The 19,900-nt window shown below is 41.9% G+C and overlaps 2 protein-coding genes across 4 annotated transcripts in view; one reads left to right on the top strand and one right to left on the bottom strand.

Annotated features, from left to right (window-relative positions):
- Positions 1–19,465, bottom strand: part of Kay (transcription factor kayak) — a 34,970-nt gene extending 15,505 nt beyond the window's left edge. Inside the window, exon 1 of one of the 3 annotated variants that reach the window (XM_076309979.1) lies at positions 19,138–19,465. In XM_076309979.1, the coding sequence (XP_076166094.1) occupies positions 19,138–19,269 (132 nt within the window). In that variant the 5' untranslated portion in view covers positions 19,270–19,465. Of the gene's footprint in view, positions 1–12,812; positions 13,216–19,137 lie in introns of those variants that run through there. The other 2 variants (XM_076309982.1, XM_076309978.1) reach the window with 2 other exon arrangements.
- On the top strand, positions 307–1,184 carry LOC143145474 (uncharacterized). The gene is made up of 3 exons (XM_076308872.1): positions 307–366; positions 610–1,032; positions 1,093–1,184. The coding sequence occupies exons 1-2, from the start codon at positions 307–309 to the stop codon at positions 1,030–1,032; spliced, it is 483 nt and encodes a 160-aa protein (XP_076164987.1). The 3' UTR covers positions 1,093–1,184.
- Positions 19,466–19,900: the final 435 nt, after the last annotated feature.

The following is a 19,900-nucleotide window of genomic DNA, read 5'->3' as shown; positions in this document are numbered from 1 at the left end:
TCTAAAGTACAGTCAGCGAAAGGAAACAAAATGCACGGGTATCGCCTATCAGGCAGAGAACAAGATAAGGATGCTATTAGGAAAGAATATATAGCCGTTGCCTTTGTTTGAAATGTATAGTACGGAAGTCCGTTGTTTGTGATTTTATTTTCTTCCCCTTAACTGTTTACCCACGAGTGTTCATCAAGAAAAGTATAAACGTTTCGAGCATGGTAATTCTGCACAACAATGTTGCAATAAAATAGCTTCATTGAAATACTGCCGATTCGCGAGACGCTTTATCCCGTCCATTCGTACGCACCAAAAATGGAAATGATTTTAAAACCTGAAACTCACCTCGAACCGTTGCCCCACGACCTCGTGCCTGTTCACGAAAACTATCGAACGTACCGTATAGTTGAACCTAACCTAAAGTGACTTCCGTTCGTGGAAGTTATTTTGACCGTTTCGTGAAACTGTCGCTCGGTCGACTTGACGTCAAGTATCTCACGAGATAGGAGGGGAGAAAAATGTGCGTTCACCGAAACCAAACAGAGAGGAGGAAAAAAAAGAAAGTAAGAAGTCTCGACGGACGACCGCGCTCGACGGCAGTCGTAGTGACACTGACAGTGCTTCTGTCAACGCGCTATCACCACATGGTCGCTCGTTCGGACTCGGCCTCGGCCTCGTAGCTTCGGCTATCTTCGGCCGCGCTCGACTCCTTTCTCGAGAGGACTCGCTCTCGGTGCGAGCAGCGAAGAATCCTCATGGATGAAGAGTGAAACAGAAAAAGATCAGGCACCAGGGAAGGTTGCATTAGCCGGGATAAGAGATGACTTCATTCGAGCATCGAAACATGCTCGAGCCACTTTCGAGGAGAACGGGGGATCGAACAAAATCTCTCAACCTCCGAAGACACGGAGTTCCAGCATTTTTTTTTTTAATGTCAGCGGAAACGAAACCACAAGTGAAATAATCGGTATTTCCAAGTGTCACGTGTCTATGTTCAGATCGAATACGATGCTTACCTCAACGTTTCGAAAACAAAATTAGGTATGTATATTTCAAAACCTTACGATATTAATATCAATGTAACGATATTCTTTTCAACAGCCTCGAAATACAACGCGACAACTGACAACTATTTGAGAAGCAATTATTGCGCATAGAAAATATCGAATAAAAAATATACGTTATCGAAAGAATGTATATTTTATTCTAACCGTTTCTAAATATCCCTACATATTCCTAATCGTTTTGAGAAATGTAAATATTCTTGCCAGGAACAAGTTTATCTTTGCGTGTCGTTATCGAATACGGAAGTATCGAGCACTGTAACACTATGATTTTTACGAATAAGACAAAAGCAACGCTGTATCGCTTCGTTCTTGTGTCGTATTGGTCTCTTATCGCACGATGACATTTGATCGAGCGACACTTGCGGTCGTGAAAAAGATTTTTTTTATGAGTAGACGTAACCATATAAAATGTACATATATATACATGCAACACGTTTGCATGCGCTCATCGAATCTCTAGCATCTGATTGCTAGGCGCCAACTGCGCATGACTCACGGGGTTTCGATACCAGAAGTCACAGAATCATCGTACCAGGAAATTCGAAATTGAGCACGTGTCGTTGCGTCACGCGAATTCCTACTTCTTTTCTGTTAGACACGGCTCGTGCTCGACGACGATTCCACGAGCTTACAGAGATCGCCGTAATTTCATCGCTCGTCGAACACCGTTATTTCGATATTCTCCTAGAGTTTCGAATATGCTACTGAGAATACGAGCGACAATAATTTCCGAGAAGTCCACCAGAAACGGGAAAGATTTGTATATTCCGAGTACGTCGCGCAATACTTTTCCCGTGGACCAAATTACTATATATTGAAATCGATTCCGTTGAATCTGGTATTTCCATTTAAATTATTCGAGTACAGAAATTGTCCGAGAAGCGACACTTGAATAAAATTGAATTTGCATCCGACTCTCGATTACCGAGGTGAGATTAAAATGACCCACAGAGTTCCAAGTATTTCATCTAACGATTCCTAAACGGAATTTTTTTTTTTTTTTTTAAATGTATCCTACGACTCTAGATAATTATTTTAATTATGAACTCGAGCGAATAACTGAAGCAATACGGATGCAATTTTTTTGCAAACTCAACGCGAGGCAGATGAGTGATTTTCATTGTCATTTTTGTTCTCTCGCAGAAATTGGAATTAAACGGTGAATCGAGTCTTCGGGGTTTACAAAAGAAAATAATAAATAAACCATAGAAGCGAAAGATCAACGCGAATTGAAATTGCCTCGCGATGTAAGTCTTCTTTCAGATCTCGTTTAAACCGTCCCGACGTAGCAGCCTCTTCAGACCGCGTCCAGGGCTCTTAATTGAAGTCTGGCCTTTCCCGAGCCTCGATTAACGATTACCATTGAGAACAGTGCTCCGTTGTTGGTCGCACGCCGTCTTTTCTCTGGACCACAGGGGTTACACGGTGTTTCTTCGACAAACACAACCGACCGATTGTCTTTGGAAATATGTATGTTCTACCGATCGTGCAATCCTGAAAATCTCGCGCTGACAGAACTTTTCCGTTCGAGTCGCGTCGGTCCCCACCGGACCACCTCGAACGCGACGCGGCACAAAAAAAAAGTATACACAAACACAGTAGAACGAGAGAACGCGTTTCTTATGGACGATCCACCCAGGCACCGTACATCAAGCTCATAACACGGACTAAAACACTTGGACTGGTCTGTCAGTACCCGATAAAGACAGAGATAAGTACAGAGTGGCTCTGGTTCTCCGTTTTTAGCACCGAAGTAGGAACACAAAGCCAAACAGGAGCTGTCGCGGCGCGGTTCACGATCAGAGGTGAACGACACCGAGGGAGACGGGGCTTCCCCCCGAGTAATTTTGGAAATTCCGTCCGCGTCACGGCCCTGTCCTCGTTCACAGGCGAACTGTATCCCGCATCGAGGCTCCGGTTTCGAACGTTCATTGTAGGTCAGTTCTTTCGTTCATTGCCAATCAAATATTTTTACTATATCTAGATCAGCGCATCTAGTTAGAGATGTACAGAGTCGAGACGGACGGTACGATTAGACAGAGTTCTCGAGCAAAAAAAAAATAAGTCGAGGGTGTTGGAGAATACATGTTTTCTCTACGAAGTTTCATTTTCCCAAAATCGAGTTTCAAGCCGGATGTACAAATCGAAGCAGCTTGATAACGAATTTTATTCGTACAGGATGATTTAAAGCAGAGATTGACGGTAAAATATAGTTAACAAATATATAGATTACTTTTTCGATTACTCTGTCTAGTGTCTCTAGAGTATTTATACTTTAAGTATAGCAAAATATTTTGTACGCAAGTCTAAGTGCCGATTGAACTTTGCACAGTGGAAAATATTTTCTGTATTTTCGAATATTCTATATTTAATGTCCTGTCCGAAGAGAGCCAACCGAACCCAACGATTCCGAAAACTTCACAGCTTTTGGTCTTCCACGGAAACCCTATTCCATCTCTGACAAAGATCGAATGCTTTTCAGGGAATATTAGGGATTCGATACAAGCAAACAAACTTACTAGTCTAGTGTCTCGACGAATGCTAATTCTGTCTCTACGCAGACGGCGATCACGCGATAATTCGTCTTTCGTGACGCAGAACTATATCTTACGAAACTGATGCTCAACCTCGAGTGTATTTAATCGTTTACTTTTCACCCGAGAATGATCGATTAATTTGGATTTATTCGTGTGTGTTTCACGATACGTAATTGCTACTTTGAACGTAAAGCACTGTAATTATAATAATTGTCTATGAGAAGTAACGCGCTGCGCGATCGCGTGCGCGTCGTTCGATAGCGAAATTCGGTTGCTTCCGATCCAACGTGGTAGCGAAAGCGTCCCGAATTTTCGATTCGTCATTGGGTCACATTCGCGGAACATTAATCAGAACTAGCATCTTTTTTCAATCTTCCAGGAGACGTTGACTCACCGTTAAAAAGCAGTTCCCCGACACTGTGTTATCAGAGCTTCGAACGCTGATGTTAAATCTCTATAACACACTTCGAGTGATTTAGCAGAAAATTAGCTGGTTTGCGATCACGCGAAATATCGCTCAATAACTACACAGTTGTACAAGGTTGCTCGTACTGTAGAATTACCTCCTCCGCTTGCTGTTTAATTCGCGGTTAAGCGTTCTTCGAACAGTATTCAATCTATTCTAGTTGGAATTTGTACTTACATGCTTCGTAAAAGAAGAAATCGAAACCGATAATTCGAAACTACTTCTCGTACTCGCGACGCTTCGCTACCTGTGGGGCCCTCCACCGAAGTACTACATTCTGTACAAAACTCGACTATCTCTAAACTCGAGTGCCCTTTCCGCTCGATATACGCCCTGCATATGTTTGCTTAGTTGCTTCGAGGTCTGCCGCGTGCTCAACATGTGGCTCGTCGCGCGGCCGGTTCTTTTTTTTCTCTTCTTTTCTTTTCATTTTTTCAATTGAAACTCGGCTCTCCGCGAGTATTACCTCGATAACGATAACCCGTGTATTAAACGCGCGTGGCCGATGGACGAAAGAACGTTAGCTCGGAACGACACCCCGCGTATTAAACGCTCAACCGACAAAAGTATCTGCGCTGTCGCGAAGGGGAAGGAATTATCCGTTTACTTGCCAAGCTATCTGCGCGGAGTATACCTCCGATTCCCCGAGCGTGCGCGTGCGCGTGCGCAGCTCGCTCGACCCTCGCGAACACCGACAAATAAAGTCGCACGTGCACGGCGAGGACGTAAGGACGAAGGATGGAACGGACGGGGAAAAAAAGAACACGGGCGTAAAAGAAAACGCTCCGAGGGCAGAACGGTCCGTGAATTCCTGACCAGTGACGCAATCGCGCAGGCATTTCCGACTGGTTGCACTTCGGCGGCCACTCGGATGAGAATACCTACATAATCGCGCACATAATGCGACTACGTGGACTCCACGCACGCTCTCCTCTTTCTTTCTCCCTTTTGACCCGTGACCGCCTTTCTGCGCAACATTTTTACGTCTCCTAACACGCAACGCGTCGAGTTTTTCTACCGTCTAGAAGGAACGGCAGAGGTTGCCGGAAGGACACGTAAATAATCGAGCGCTATTAATTTCTCGTCGAGACGAGACTCGCGATACCGTGGATCATTTTTTTCTTTCACAATGCGCGTTTATGGTACACGTTATTACGGTCCCTCGACGGAGGGATAAATTATTAAGATCCTCCGCGGATCCATACAAACCCCGACAATGTCCAGCTTCCGCTTCTTTTTCAATGGACGTGGTAGCCATCCGAGCGTATCATTCGGACCCCATACTTTCGAATGCATTGGACTATAATGGAACTATTTAGTACTGTAACGCACGTTCGTGGCACCCAGGGTGCCCTTTGTGGCCGGTGTTCGGAGGCTTCTCGGGCCTCCACGAATAATAGTTTCACGAAATTGGATACGTTCGTCCCGCGTATCACCACACTCATCCTAAAAGGGCCAACAGGGTTCCATGACCCCTAAAAGTCCCTTTTATAGGGGGCGAGCATCACCCTGAATAGGTGGAGCACTTTATCAAACCATCGCGGCAAGATGGACGAGATCTTTCTTTGAATAATAACACCACCGAGACTTAGAAGCGACGCGTCCCGAACCTGATTCTTCAACGTTTCACGAGAACACCATAACGAAGAATGCTGCCCGTGAATAAAGGGAGACGCGCGCGTCTCTTTTGATACAGGTCACCCCGGAAATCAATTTCGAACGGTCAGAAACATCTCGAGACGACGACCGATTGTGCCCTTTCAGAAACATTTTCTATCCGTTTCCAGCGCGACAGGGGTACCACCTTGGAAGAACGCGTGTTACACCACTGGCGCGTGGATTGCTCCGTGATTAATAATCACTTTAGAATTTATTCAAATATTCCTACATACCTATAATTAACAACTACTGGTAATATCGATGATTTTAAATGCAAAATAATTAACGAACGATTGATACGGCCGGTATGTGTCAGAATTGGCTAAGTTCTGAATCACTTCTCCTCGGACATTAAATATTTTTCAGAACGAACGTCGAGCGATGTGGAAATATTGATTTCATTCGTGGAAGTCCTGGTTCGTTAGAGCACCGATCAATCGTTCACCGTTGTCGTCGTTACGAATTTGTTAAAATATCAACGCAAGGAATGACGCACGCGGGCTCGGTTTGTCACAATGTTTCGAATCGTTGAAGCAAAAACAGTATCGAAATTGATTTAACCGACGACACCGTGAAAGAAACAACGATGGAAAATTTGCCCCGCACGATTGTTGCACGAGCTACATTATCGACCTTGCTTACCCTTGGGTTGAGCAAACTCGCCTCGTTCTGGACGATAATTTAGATAAAATAATATCGTGCATTGTCAGTTCCTGCCTAGGCTGAATGTTTTTTTTTTTTTTTCTTATGAAATCTGGCGCAGACTTTAGAAAGCGTGTTCGACTTCCTTTAAATTCCACTACGATTAAATCCAACGCGAAACTAATAATTAAATACCACCGTGTCGTTGCATTGATAATCGATACATATTTACGTGCAATTTCGTATCCGTTGAAATCACCAAATACGTTCATCGCGTAAAAATAACGTATCAAATATTTTCTATCTTCAACCGTGTCGATAGAATTATGCGTTTGCACCTACGGTAGAAAATCAGGACGTTCGATAAGAAAGGTAGGGGGGGGGGGGGCGAGGTCGTCGTCGGAGATGGTCAACTTTCGAGTTTCGCAATCGACCGAAGGGGAAAAACCCTCGATCACGTTGGTCGAGGAGCCGCCACGAGGAAAAGTAGAATCGTACGAAACCGTAAAACCGAAGAGGTCCACAGCCATTCGAGGCATTCTCGAGGGGAAAGTGTTAACGTATTGACGTCACTCGTACGCAAGATATCTTTCCGTGGAATCGACCTCCTTTCGAGGTCGACTACACCGGATTACCAGCTCGTTATCCGCGCGAGAGACCAAAGAGAAAAAAGAAGAAAGAAAAAAAAGAAAAAAAGAGAAAAAATACCGAGCACTTTAACGACCACAGAAGCCACAGAGTCTCAAACTTCGCGGCCGTGGCGAACATTAGCGTACCGAGTTGCAACGTTTCGTTGCTACGAACCTGGAGATCTCCATTGTGCAAACGTTTCTCTCTTCGCGGCGTATTAAAGGCGGTTTCGCAACGTCCAGCCGTGTTCTACGCGATTCCTTTTATCTGCACACTCGCGGCCAGGAAAAATACGACCGTTTTATAATCCCCCATCGCGGATCTTTTCGTGCTTCGATTAGATTCCCCGATTCTCGAGATTTCATCGTTGAGCGCGCGCAACCGATCGTTCGTTTCTGAACGTACTGGACGATCGTTCCGCGAGATATCTCCATTACCGAGCAAACCTCGCGAGTGCAATCGATGCGCATCGTGGATCGGAGAGACGGATAAATATTCCCGATACCCGGACGAACTAATTCGAACTATTTTAACTAGCAGAATTATCAAGGGGGTCGACTCGACTAGTTTCGTAATTTCTTTTTAAAATTACTCGATTATTAACGGTGCCTTTGTCTTCGTGGACAATTATCAAAATACAGGGTACTTGGAAATTGATTTACGTTTGATACGAATAGTAATAAGGTTTGGTAGCTCTGGTGTTGAGTAATTTTGGCAACTTTCACGGCTCGGGTTCTCGAGGTTGCATGGTTCTTAGGGTTTCCGGATGTGACTCGCCATTTTGGTAAGTGTAACCGATATTTGACTAGCATCGTTAACACGGCCAATAAGAGGAGGGTTTCAAGTATCGTGTAAAGTGGAAGTAGCTGGATAAGAATAAAAATGATTTAATACTGGTTTGTTAGGAAAGTCGTTTCGTTTTCCAAAATGGAGAATATACAATTCAATAAAACGTTTATACGCTCTAAAAAAATCGTGTTTCATTTTCACCAAAAAGAACGAAATGGAAATTGGAAACTTCGTTTTCCAAAATGGAGAATATCCAATTTAATAAAATTGTTTATACGCTCTAAAAAAAATCCTATTTTATTTTCACACAAAAAAAAAACGAAATAACTTTCCCACCCAATAACTCTATTCTCTTTACTCAATAACGTATCAAAATTCGACTTTTTCACGATGTTAAAATATTATCGTTCTGTATTATTTTATATTTCGGTTATCTGTAACGCGTAACGCAGTGTTCCAGCATAGAATACTTTTTATTCTGAAAAGTCGACCGCGTCTAAATACGAATGCTCTCTCCGATAGTCGAACGCTTTGTTTACAATTCGTTAGCTGGTTCGAAGATCAGTCCAAGTTTCACGCGTTCTGACCGATGTTCTGTTTCCAATGGAAAAATACTCTCCGCGAGCAGCGACGAAAAATCAAACGCCGAGCGCGTAAACACGCTCGCAACGGGCAGTGCCCAATTTATAAGCGGTGCAAACACGCCTTTATCTTTCCCAAAGAAGGTTAATCTATTCTAGATAAGAATTTGTTCCATCTCTGCTATAGAATTACGGTACCAAGAATAATATCTGATTCTCTGTCGGTACGCTGAATTTAATCTCTTTTTTTTTATACTTACAACGGTTGCAAAAATGAACAAGTTTCTCTCTCTCTTTTTTTTTTTTTGGAATATAAATATCCCGTTCCAGGCACGGAAGCGACATACTTACCTTTATTTATCGAAAGTCGTACCGGCGTCGAGAAAGATTATGGTGAATTACAACTCTCTTATTATTCCCATTTCCGTTGTTCCGACCATTTTGGTATAATTTTTTTCGTTATCGTACAACCAATTTCGTTACAACCAACCAGTTATTGCCGACCTTACGTAGAACGTTTAACAAACGCAGACGAGTCGCATGCGTCACTGAAATAGATAATAGCGAGTAACTAGATAGGGTTGATTCGCCAATTTGTATCGAATCTTTCGGTCATAGTGAATTAAAAAATGTCCCAATTTTCCAATATCCTGGTATTCGTGATGGGATATTTTTCAATCCACCGTGAAATATTAAAATAACTATCGCGTTATTTTATAATAAACGCACGAAATAAGTTTTTAATTAACCATTAAAGTCGCACGGTGAGACTGTTAATATTTCATCTCGTAATTAAATATCTGAGTAATCTATTTTTCAGTTTTAGTTACTTTGTATTGAGTTGTTCGGAAAGTCATTTCGTTTTTTTTTTTTTTAGTAAAAATAAAACACGATTCTTTTACAGCGTATAAATATTTTCTTAAATTATATATTCTCCAATTTGGAAAACGAAACGACTATCCAAATAACCCGATGTATCATTTCGCGCATTTAACGAGTGTGGCTCAAAGAGTTAAGGAGTAATTATACAAAAGCCAGGAAAATATTTTTTTTTGTCATCGAGATTTGCCCAATTTTATCGAACATTATCTCTGATACGAATATACGTTTAAGCTAAAAATCCACCGATCGTTATCGATGAATTTTCAACAAATTATTTTCCGATAATGATCCAACGTTGGAAACAAGAAAGATTCACGTGGCACGTTTTCTCGGAAATCGGGAAAGATCGGTAGTTCTCGGTAAACGGCGAAGAAAAACTAAATCGCGGATCCAGTTGCGACAGCCGAGCGAACGTAATCGTGCAACGCAAACCACGTTCGTTTTTCTCGGTACCCGGTGGGTCGGTCTCACGGGAACAGCGCATAATCGACATGTTTACGAGGCGTCGCGAATAATAACGGCGAGCGATCTCGCGTGTCACGACGTAGGAACCTGCGCACGCGACACGTGCGTGGATTTTCATTCATAAATCGCTGGTAAAACTATACGACTCAATGACTCATCTGTCGCGCGCGCGCGATCGCGTGGTGCGCTCGAAACTGAGGTAAGCTCGACGAAAATAAAAAGAAAAAGGGAAAAAAATGAAGAAACCGATAACCGACGTTGCACGTTTTATGCAAATCGTATTGGGTGTTGGTCTCTCCCAAGTGACCGCATCGATGACGGAAATTTTTTTTTCACGAAGACCGGAAGTAGCTAATTACGATACTACTTGAGCCGCAGATGCGTCTCGTTTCATTCTCACGTTACTAGGTATTTGTTCGATAGACGACACGCAAACTCTTGCACCTAAAATTCCAGACGTTGCAAAAGGTATTAACAATTTTCAAGTCAGATTTCCGTTTATATAAATTTCTACTCTGTTGTGTATGTTTCCGCAATGAGGGTAAAAATTAACTTTACTCGAGATTCAAGACTATTTGATCTTTCGCGCGATGCAAATGTGTATAAACGTCGATCGGTGCCTCGCGTGCGGTAAACGCCCATGGGCGTTCGGCGAGTATGCTCAACGAACGTACCCACAGGATTTCCGCACGCGCGTAGCTGATCTTTGAATCCCAGGATACGTGGGAGCTTCGAAATTCCACGCGATAAGAATTCGTGAATTATAATAATAAAAAAAAAAAAAAAAAAAAAAAAAAGAAAAAAAAAACAAGATAACGACGGAATATTTGTGAGTAGATAATGAGCAGATCGCAATAAAAGATAACGGTATTGTATCGAAAAATATCCTGAGAAATATTCTAATAGGAGGATGATCGGATGGAACTACAAAGTACTTCCTCGAATATTGTAATCTTTGATCCAACTGGACAACTTGAGAGGGAGGTATGAGAAAATTTGATTTTCTCTTCGGTTCTTTCGTAAGAAACTGTGAGAGTAAGTATAGTTAACGGTAAAGGTGATAACTGTGACACTATGAGAGGTAGTAGATTGTGACATTATGAGGGGTAGTAGATTGTGAGATTATGAGGGGTAGTAGATTGTGAGATTATGAGAGGCAGTAATTGTGATATTATGAGAGGCAGTAGATTGTGACATTTTAAGAGGCAGTAGATTGTGACATTATCAGAGTCAGTACTGTGCGAAGAAGACGGTGAAGAAAACGATCGTCTGTCTCGCGAGGCTAAAAGGCAGGATGACACCTCTTGCCTTATGACCCATTCGTATTGCTCCCGCTAAACTTAACCCTGCCTTCGTTTAACTAAACCCTCTAATTGGTGGGTTAACGAGCGTTAACTCTGGGCTTCCTGTCAGATTTAACTGTTTTCCTTCGGTATCATGCACACAAAGAATTCTTAAATTTCGTGAGAGAGGGGAGCTTGTTTTTCTCCGACGGATCGTTTCCCAGGTTCAACGACTCATATCGCTCAAAACAATTGGGGAATGTTTTTGGAGGATTCGAGCCGGCCAATGAAATTGTCAAGAATGAAGAAAATTCCGCGTACTTGATACGCATTACTCAAAATAATTAGGAGATTAACGTTCCACATGATTCCAGACGATGAACATTGTAACGGACATAAAATATTGTGCATTATGAAATATCGAGCATAAAAGTTGATTTTAAATAGGTCACGGGGATACAATAGAGTATAAATTGCATTAACTATATTTTTTGATGTTTAATCTATGAAAGTGTAAAAAAGTTGCACTTGGTAAGAGTTTCTTTTTTTTTTTTTTCGTTAAATAAGAATTTGAATATTGTTTCAAAAATAAATTGAAAATGTGGAATAAAATTTTTTCGTGCGAAATTTCGTTCGCGAGAAAATCAATTTTAAAAGTACGCGGGCTACGCGCGCGCGCGCGCATGCCCCGAACGGATTCAAGATCAATTTCCACCAAAAGGAAACGTCGTACGAGAAAAATTTCGATTCTGCGTTTACGATTTATTTTTTACACGTAGTGTGCTATCTGTGATCACTTGAATTTTTTTACATGTTTTTATCACTACATTTAATACTATAACGGCATTGTAAGTAAATGTCTAAATTTATATAGCATCGAGAATATTTGATCGGGCGATTGTAAAATTACATTCAACGGTACTTAATGGGGAAATAACTAAGGAGACATCGTAAAATCGAGACTTATCGTGTAATAAGTATCGACATCTGAAACGACTCGTGGAGTCGTTTACCTGAAAGTCGAGACGAGGTTTGCAAGAATCTGGCTTCTTAATGGCGACATTAGTCGCCAAAAGATGAGAACTACCTTCAACACCACGTAAAACCACTTATGTAATAGCCTATAATAAACGCGGGCTTTTAGGAAGACCTTCGTGCATTCTAAGAAAGGAAAATGCAATTATAGTAAAAGCACGATAAGGAAATGCCAACTAAACTTACGAATTTTTTTTTTTTTTTTTTTTTACGAAGTCTTTTATTTCCCGACGTTTAACTTCGATTTTTCCCAGAACTTATTATTATTAATGCAAGATAAAAAAGAATGCAGTTAAAATACCGTGACAAATAAACTAAGAAATTAAAAGAAAATGTAGAAGTTCGACAGGTAGAGTTTAAAAATTTTACGCGATAACGTTCCCTTGAAATTTCTACGAAAATTAAATTGCTAACACAACTTCAATTACTATATAGCTTAATTGCTCATTTTCACTGTGCGACGCTCTTCACTTTCACACTTGCTTCTCGAACAGTATTTCCAATGCTGCTTTACGCAAATAATCGTAAATCGACTGTGACTATAATCAAGATAAAACTACCTACTTCGTTAACTACTTTTAGTTCGAATATCGATCGACCTTCGACTGTGACACCTGAATACTCGGACACACAATCGATGTTTCGTTTGCATCGATTCGACAAGGTGCTCGCATTTTACTGTCGTAACACATTTACACATTCTGCGAATTCAGCACTCTATACGATTGACGTAACGGGTAACAAACAAAATCGATATAAACGTTTGTCAAAAGAATTTCTCTTACCATAGCCTTCTCTTCTTTCGTCAGCTGCCATGGATCAGACTGGTTAAAATTCGGCGGGTACATTGAAAACATCGTGTAAGTGTGATCTTCGACAATATTGTCGTAAAAGCCTGCGCTAGGTACACGTTGCGTCATCTGTGAGCGGGTTTCGCTTTCAAAACTTCACTGAAAAAATTCGCTGTTCCTTCGCGAGATAGTTCTGTCGAGAGTTTATCAAAATCAACACTCGCGACGGACACCTACTCTAATTCACCAATAACACAGTTCTGTTAAAGGCACACAGTCGTTCAAATGCATAAGTAACGCGTGTAAATCGTCTGTCCGGCACTGTCACGTACAAACTTCAAGCATGCGACAGCGGTGCAACGTGATCGACTACAGTCGCGCGTGCTTACGTATCCCAACTGAGCCCGCCAATGTGACTGAGAAACTATATAGAAAGACAGCCGCTCGACCCCCCACCAATCAGAGTCGAGCAAGCACCGCGTGACGTCATCGCCATCTTGATTGCTGATTCGCGCGATAGCGCGCGGCCAATCAACGAGCCTCGTACGCCGAGGCTGCTTGCCGCGACGACCACTTCCACAGAATCGGGGAACGCACCACGGAGAACTAGATCCCCTTCTTTCCAGGTAAACTACGCGCGGTCGTTAACTTGTATAATTTTACGAACTAACTAGTCGGTAATCGGCGAAATCATCGTACCTAAGTATTGCATCTAATGAGAAATATCGCCGCTTGGTTCTTATTTATGCTTATCGGTTGCCAACAGATACAGTTAAGGGAGATGTCCTCTTTTAAAGTCACATCACACTGTGCTCAGTACGAACGTTACGTGCTCTGTCTAACATTAAGCGCCTTGGAATCACAGATAACATTTACGAGCACGATATTAGAGTATCTTTTAACAAGCCTTACGGATCCTTGCATCTCGTTTAATACCCGATGAGATAATTATTTGAACCATTAAATATGTTTCTCGTTGCAAGTAACGTATTACACAGGTAATAAATTGTTAAAAATTACAAATATGCTACGTCTTGGGTACTGCGAGACTGTATATATAAAGTGTGTATCTGTTAAACACAGCATTGGAAATATGTCAAGGAGTTACTCAGGGAGATTTGGCATGTAACATGTACAAGCTCAAGGCTCGAGTCTTCCAGTTTGCCATTTCTTCTCGTTTCGTGCTACGCACGACGTAACGACGTCGCATTAAATTTCGTATGCCTAACGCGTAGTTTATTGCGTGTCTGTACGCAGATGCGGGGAATGACTACGAAAATAGAAAAAATATTTATTGTGACGTTGAGGACCTATCGTTGCAAAAGATCATCCGTCGCGCGGGCAAACCGGGGGTTACTACTATTTCGGTACCGGGAATCCCCTCGTGCATGCACAGCTCTTTGTTCTTGTTTCGATATATACGCATGTACGTCCACGTGCAACGAACTCTGCCAGTCCAGTGCAACGTACGTGTGAACGTACTTTACACAAGAATAAAAAAAAAAGCTGGAACGCCAGTTATTGTCGAATACATCGAATACGAGCCGAGATTAAAAACGGCTTCGAAGAAACAACGCGTTAAGTCGATGTTTGCAAATTTCGTAACGGTGTCTAGATAGGAAATGTTTTATGAACTTCACACCGAATTGCGTGAAGTTTTCTTATATTTAATTTTTACAATTCTTAGAAGTGATATGAATAGTTAAAATTTATTTTTATTATATGTAATAATATTTTTTAAATTTATAAGAAATTTTCACAATTACGAAGAAACTGAACATTTTTATTTAATGAAATATATTGTCAAATTTGTATAGTTTGTAATAAAATAACGATTCGAAACTAAATAATGCGTGAATTGAGAACGGTAATTTTTTTATAAAAATTTAACAATCATTGTTATGACAGAAACATGCAATGTTTATCTTTATTATAGGCACTGCCTTTAATGAGAATATTGTCAGTGTTGTCCCTCAAACAGGTAGGTAACGACATCCGAGCAGGGAATTATGATTTACGGTCTTGTTTTGCTCAGCGGAAAAAATAATACTCCTCAAGAATTAAACACCACAAAAGCAGCCCTTTGATGCACGCTGGGCAAGAAAATTTTATACAATCGGTCCCTTGAGCTTCCGTGAGAAAACTACCAACTTCCTCAGATTTATAATCTTGTTTTGGCAGAAAGTCTCGCGATAGTGTAAGAGCAAACGAATGTCAACAGAACGTGATTCATGCACAGTTAAAACTGTCTATAATAAAACGTTTGGACTCTCTTTGACTGCTCTCCCGAGCCTATGTCGAGAAAAACAATTCTTTTTGCAAAGTAGGGCAAAGTCCATCGCCGCCCGATGATAATCTCCCTGGAATTTGCTTTAATTGTTCCAGGTAGATGTCACTTACTTCGACGGATTACTTTTTAATTGCCTGTCGAAGGCCACGCTCGCTCGCTGCCCGAACCAAAACCGTCGCAGTTAATCATAGAGGGGGACAGTGGCTGGAAGACGCAGCGTGAAAGACTGGAAACCGTTGAGGTAACGAAAACATCTAACTCTTTGGGCCATAGTCGGTTAAGAAATGTTCCATATTTCTAATACCCTAATATGCATTTCAGGTATTATTTCTGCACATTTTCAACCCACCATAAAAAATTAAAATAATACCATGCAAGTTGTACGGCGAAACTGTTAATATTCCATCTTATAATTAATTATCTAATTAATCTATTACTGTTAATATTCCATCTTATAATTAATTATCTAATTAATCTATTACTGTTAATATTCCATCTTATAATTATCTAATTAATCTCTTACTGTTAATATTTCATCTCATAATTAATTATCTAATCTATTCCTCAGTTTTAGTTATTTCGTATCGTTTAAAACGTTCAGCAACCGTGCCTCGGTGTTAACGAATTGCCCGGTCACGTAGTAGGCAGAGAAATCATAAAGCTTCGCGAGGCCATCGAGTACATAAAGGTGTAGGAAATCGAAGATCCCGCAAAGGACCGACGAGTCGGCTTTGTTCGCCGCGTCCACAAAGAGTCGTTGTTTTTTAAACGAGTACACGGCGAAGTTGGCGGGGTCAATCGAATGTTTGTAGGTAAACCAAAAGCCGCGGATTGCGGCACACGTCGCGCGCGCGCGCGGCATAACAATCGCCACCGAAAATCGTACGAGAGAAAGGCGGAAGCCTTGATCGGCCTTTCTACGGGGAAAAACCACATAAACCGCGGGCACGGGGTGTGCACTTTGAATATTCAAGCCAGACAAAGGGGAATAAGTAATCGGATGAGCCGCCCGTGAATCAGTCGGTTCTCTTTTATGCGTCGAAGGATCCGCGTGCTTTTACTCTCGCCACGGATAAAACACGAACAGGCATAATACCGAGAACGAAGCGAACACAATAGGCGAGGAAGGACGAGGAACAAGATTATACCTTCGTGACTCTGTTGCCGATCGGAGGCTCACAATTCCCTGCGATATATTTACGACAACTGGGAATCGTTTCAACGTCTTTCGGTACGTATTTCCAAGAGAAACGAAGGATCGAAGACGCACGAAGAAATTAATTCCTCGACTCTCCGGGGACCAGGAACGGGGAGAAGCGATCCGCTACGAGACACCGCTCTATCGGCGAGTGCAGCTCGAAGTTGACGAATATTTTTTTTTTTTGCGTTTCGTAGTAAAACACGAGCAACATTTCCCGCGATAAATAGTGACTAATAGTTAAGATAAATTCCACGAAATACACTTTGCGTTATCGAAGCGTGCACCGTTTTTGTATCGCTGTAACTTTCTGCATTATTTTCACAAGTGATTATTTCTGAAAGGTTCAACGCGTAACGTTTACTATACGCGCGGAAAAAATATTAACCGTTCAAGGTCACTTGGCCGGGTACGACCCCTCCCACTCGTATGCTACCGTCTAGACGCGACCTCCACTTCTGTGCTACCATCTACTCGCGTCTCTGTTTACGAAACAAAGAACGTGTGACTTGCAGGTTTGCGCTTTCTGTCTATCAGATACAGGGAACATTGCGAACTCACAGGCTATCGATAAAGCAGCTGCATAGACAAACGATGGGAATATTTTAAAAGAGATACTTAGATACGAATCTTTCTCCAAGTACCCACACATAGCTACGCTATTCGACCCACCGACGGATTCTTTCTCCCCCGTGCCTAATATTCAAACACGGTCACCGCCCACATTATCAACCCGAGAACAAAGAATATATGCAACCTTTCTCGGAATTCTTTCCTCGCTAATATTTTTTATATTCGCCTACTCGAACTTCCCGAGCGTTCTCTCTTTGTCCTTAATATTTGCATATTATCGGTCGATTTCTTTGCCTGAACCCTACCACTAATGGCAACTGAGATAATTAGATGACAACAGCTGGCTCGGCCGACTATCTGCTCGTAACGTTAATGCTGCGCAGTATTACGATCTATCGTTCTGCTCGCGAGAGACACGTGTGCTTGTTTTTCGTGGACGTGCGCGCGCGTGTATGCTAAGGTTACGTACACGTGTTGAACTCATATGTGTCCGTGTATCCGCGCGTGTTTTTAAATGACCACGCTGTCACGAGGCGACCGTGTACGGGTTCTTTATAAAACAGCTGTTGGGGACAGCAGAAGCCATGCCAGTCGAAATGCTAGATCAATACCATCGTCGGCCACAGAATTTATACGTAGGGTGCAAGGGGAGACTTCTCGACGGGGGTGCGTGTTAAGCCCTCCCCGCAACGCTGTCCATGGCGCACTGTGCGTACCGTGCCTAAGAATTTTATTCCTTCGTCGTCCAAAATTATTCAATTTTATGCGTTTATACTCTTTACATGTCTATAGCATTACTTAACGCTAAGTGAAAATGTTCGTCGAGAATTTTTTATATATGGATATACGAGATGTGACGCAAGTAGTAGAAAAATGGAAATTGTCGTAATCGTTTGTCACTATAAAGACACTCGACGTCAATACATAAACCGTGCAACTGGAACCTGTTTTGCCGAGCGTATTCGATAAGAATTGGTCGGTGTATACGATTTTAATATTTTAATGGTATTGTTCGATTCTTGTAAAGTCACTCTTATAGTCGAATAAACGTTTATTCGGGAAATTTCACTTTGTTCTAACTACCGATTTGGTCGTTCAATTTTCTATTTACTAATTCTTTGTTAAAAGGAAACATTTTCTAACCGAAGCACTAAGAGGTAAAAAGATTTCCGTCTTACGATTTTCATAATTTCGCGATATGTCTCCACAAATATAGTTGCAACGCTTCCGTGCAGTTGCAAACGATCATTGATCTGCCGAGATCAGTGAATGGACGTTAGCATGTAAGGCAGCGTTTCATTGGCTAACTCCATAGTAACTCGGAAGTTTATTGGCGATACTTACGCACACAGCGTGCGCCTTAAATGGATACCTAGCTAGCTGGGACTAGAATGAAAGTTGTTTATCTGAATATGCACACATTGCCGAGTACATTTACGTACGTATATTATCGTCACGCGCGAGGATCATTTATTTTCGACGCGCTACACCTCTTATCGGAACCATGTGCGAATGCTCCCTTGAGAATTATGAAAATCGAAAAATATGTTTTTACGTTGAACAGTTTATAGCGATGACGCCATGCAATTTATAAATTTAGATCTCGGCGCGTGTACCATCTACGAATGACGGAACGGTTACAGGCCAGACTTAACACGGTTGTCAAGAACGCTCATGTTAACTGCGAATAATCGCTACGATATTTTACGAATTTGCCCTCTTACGACTGTCCTTAGACGAAATCAATCACAAGAGTCATCGAACGTCGAAATAAAAAGCAACGAACAACACATCACGGTAGTTGTATTCCGTGTATTTTTTGTCTTTTCAGCGAACAAATTGTTTCGAAGAAACTAAGTGTTTATCGCATTCCATATACTCGGGATATACTTGACAATTGCCATCTAAATCTCTTTTAAACGCTGGTACAATATGCATGCGTTGTTTCTCAGAAATTTCGAGTTTATAGCAAACAATGAACGGTAGCTATTCGAATAATGCTTAATCATTCGAAGAAACCTGGTTACGTAACACGACTTGGCAGACTTTTATTCGCGATGATGTTGCTGTCCGAATATTTTTACGAAGTTCCCGTACGCGTTAGTCCAATCACGTGAACGATGTTTATCAGAGATGCATACATGTATACATGCATTACGATTGCGTAAGCGTCCATATTTACACGTAGAAATCTATTTTTTCACAACGGACGTGACTTTTCTACGTTAAATGTAAGATACTACTCGACGAGTACTTACGTTGCTGTGTAGTATGGACGAATTCGCGATGCTGGAGAGAAAATCATGGCTGACGCGGGAGCTCTGTGACGTCCCGCTGTCGCTGGACACGCTCGAGCTGTCGTAAAGTACGTCGGATACGTCGAGCTTCATGTTTACGTCTTCGAGGCGCTACGGGATTACCTGGCTTGTTCCTTCGCGCGAAAGGAAAAGTCGACGGCTAGGTTCGCGTACGTTTATAACCTCTTTAAGGATGTACCCGATTCGGCTGAAAAGGCACTCAGAGATCCTCGTTACGGAGAACTCGAAGGCAGCACATACGGATCGCAGGTTCCTTTGCCCGAAACTGTGTGAAACTGCGCCCGATGACTCATACCGTGGGGGAATACCTCGAGGTTCGCGCACGTTCGGTCCTCGGCTCAACGATCTGCTCGACTCTCTCTGTCCATCGGGCTCCACGAACGCATATGACGTCACTAGCTATTCCCAAGCAACCAATCGCAGCGCTTGCCGCGCCACGTTTGCGACGCTTGATCCAGGGACGACCTCATCCTCATTAGCAACGGGTGATACTGGTCGGGGCACTGTCATGAGATGTTAATCGTCTGATAAAATAGTACACATTTACATGCAACATAAATGCAAATGTTTGCGATAATGGTACATAGTTTGAGAACATTTATGGGAGTGCAATCTGTGATATAATCTGTAATTTCATGAAATCTCGTACTATATGTATGTTGTTACTTTATCAATTTTAATATATTTGGTTTATCAGTATTGA

This window comes from Ptiloglossa arizonensis, chromosome 4 (assembly GCF_051014685.1).
Source record: "Ptiloglossa arizonensis isolate GNS036 chromosome 4, iyPtiAriz1_principal, whole genome shotgun sequence".
Classification (NCBI taxonomy): Eukaryota; Metazoa; Arthropoda; class Insecta; order Hymenoptera; family Colletidae; genus Ptiloglossa; species Ptiloglossa arizonensis.
Note: the sequence above shows the minus strand (reverse complement) of the source record. Positions and strands in the feature narration are given on the sequence as shown.

Excerpts from the sequence above, each read along its gene's own strand:
- LOC143145474 (XM_076308872.1), top strand. The coding sequence starts at position 307 with ATGGAAATGATTTTAAAACCTGAAACTCACCTCGAACCGTTGCCCCAC. Across the intron at positions 367-609 it reads TGCCCCACGACCTCGTGCCT|TGCTTCTGTCAACGCGCTAT; the intron begins GTTCACGAAAAC and ends TGACACTGACAG.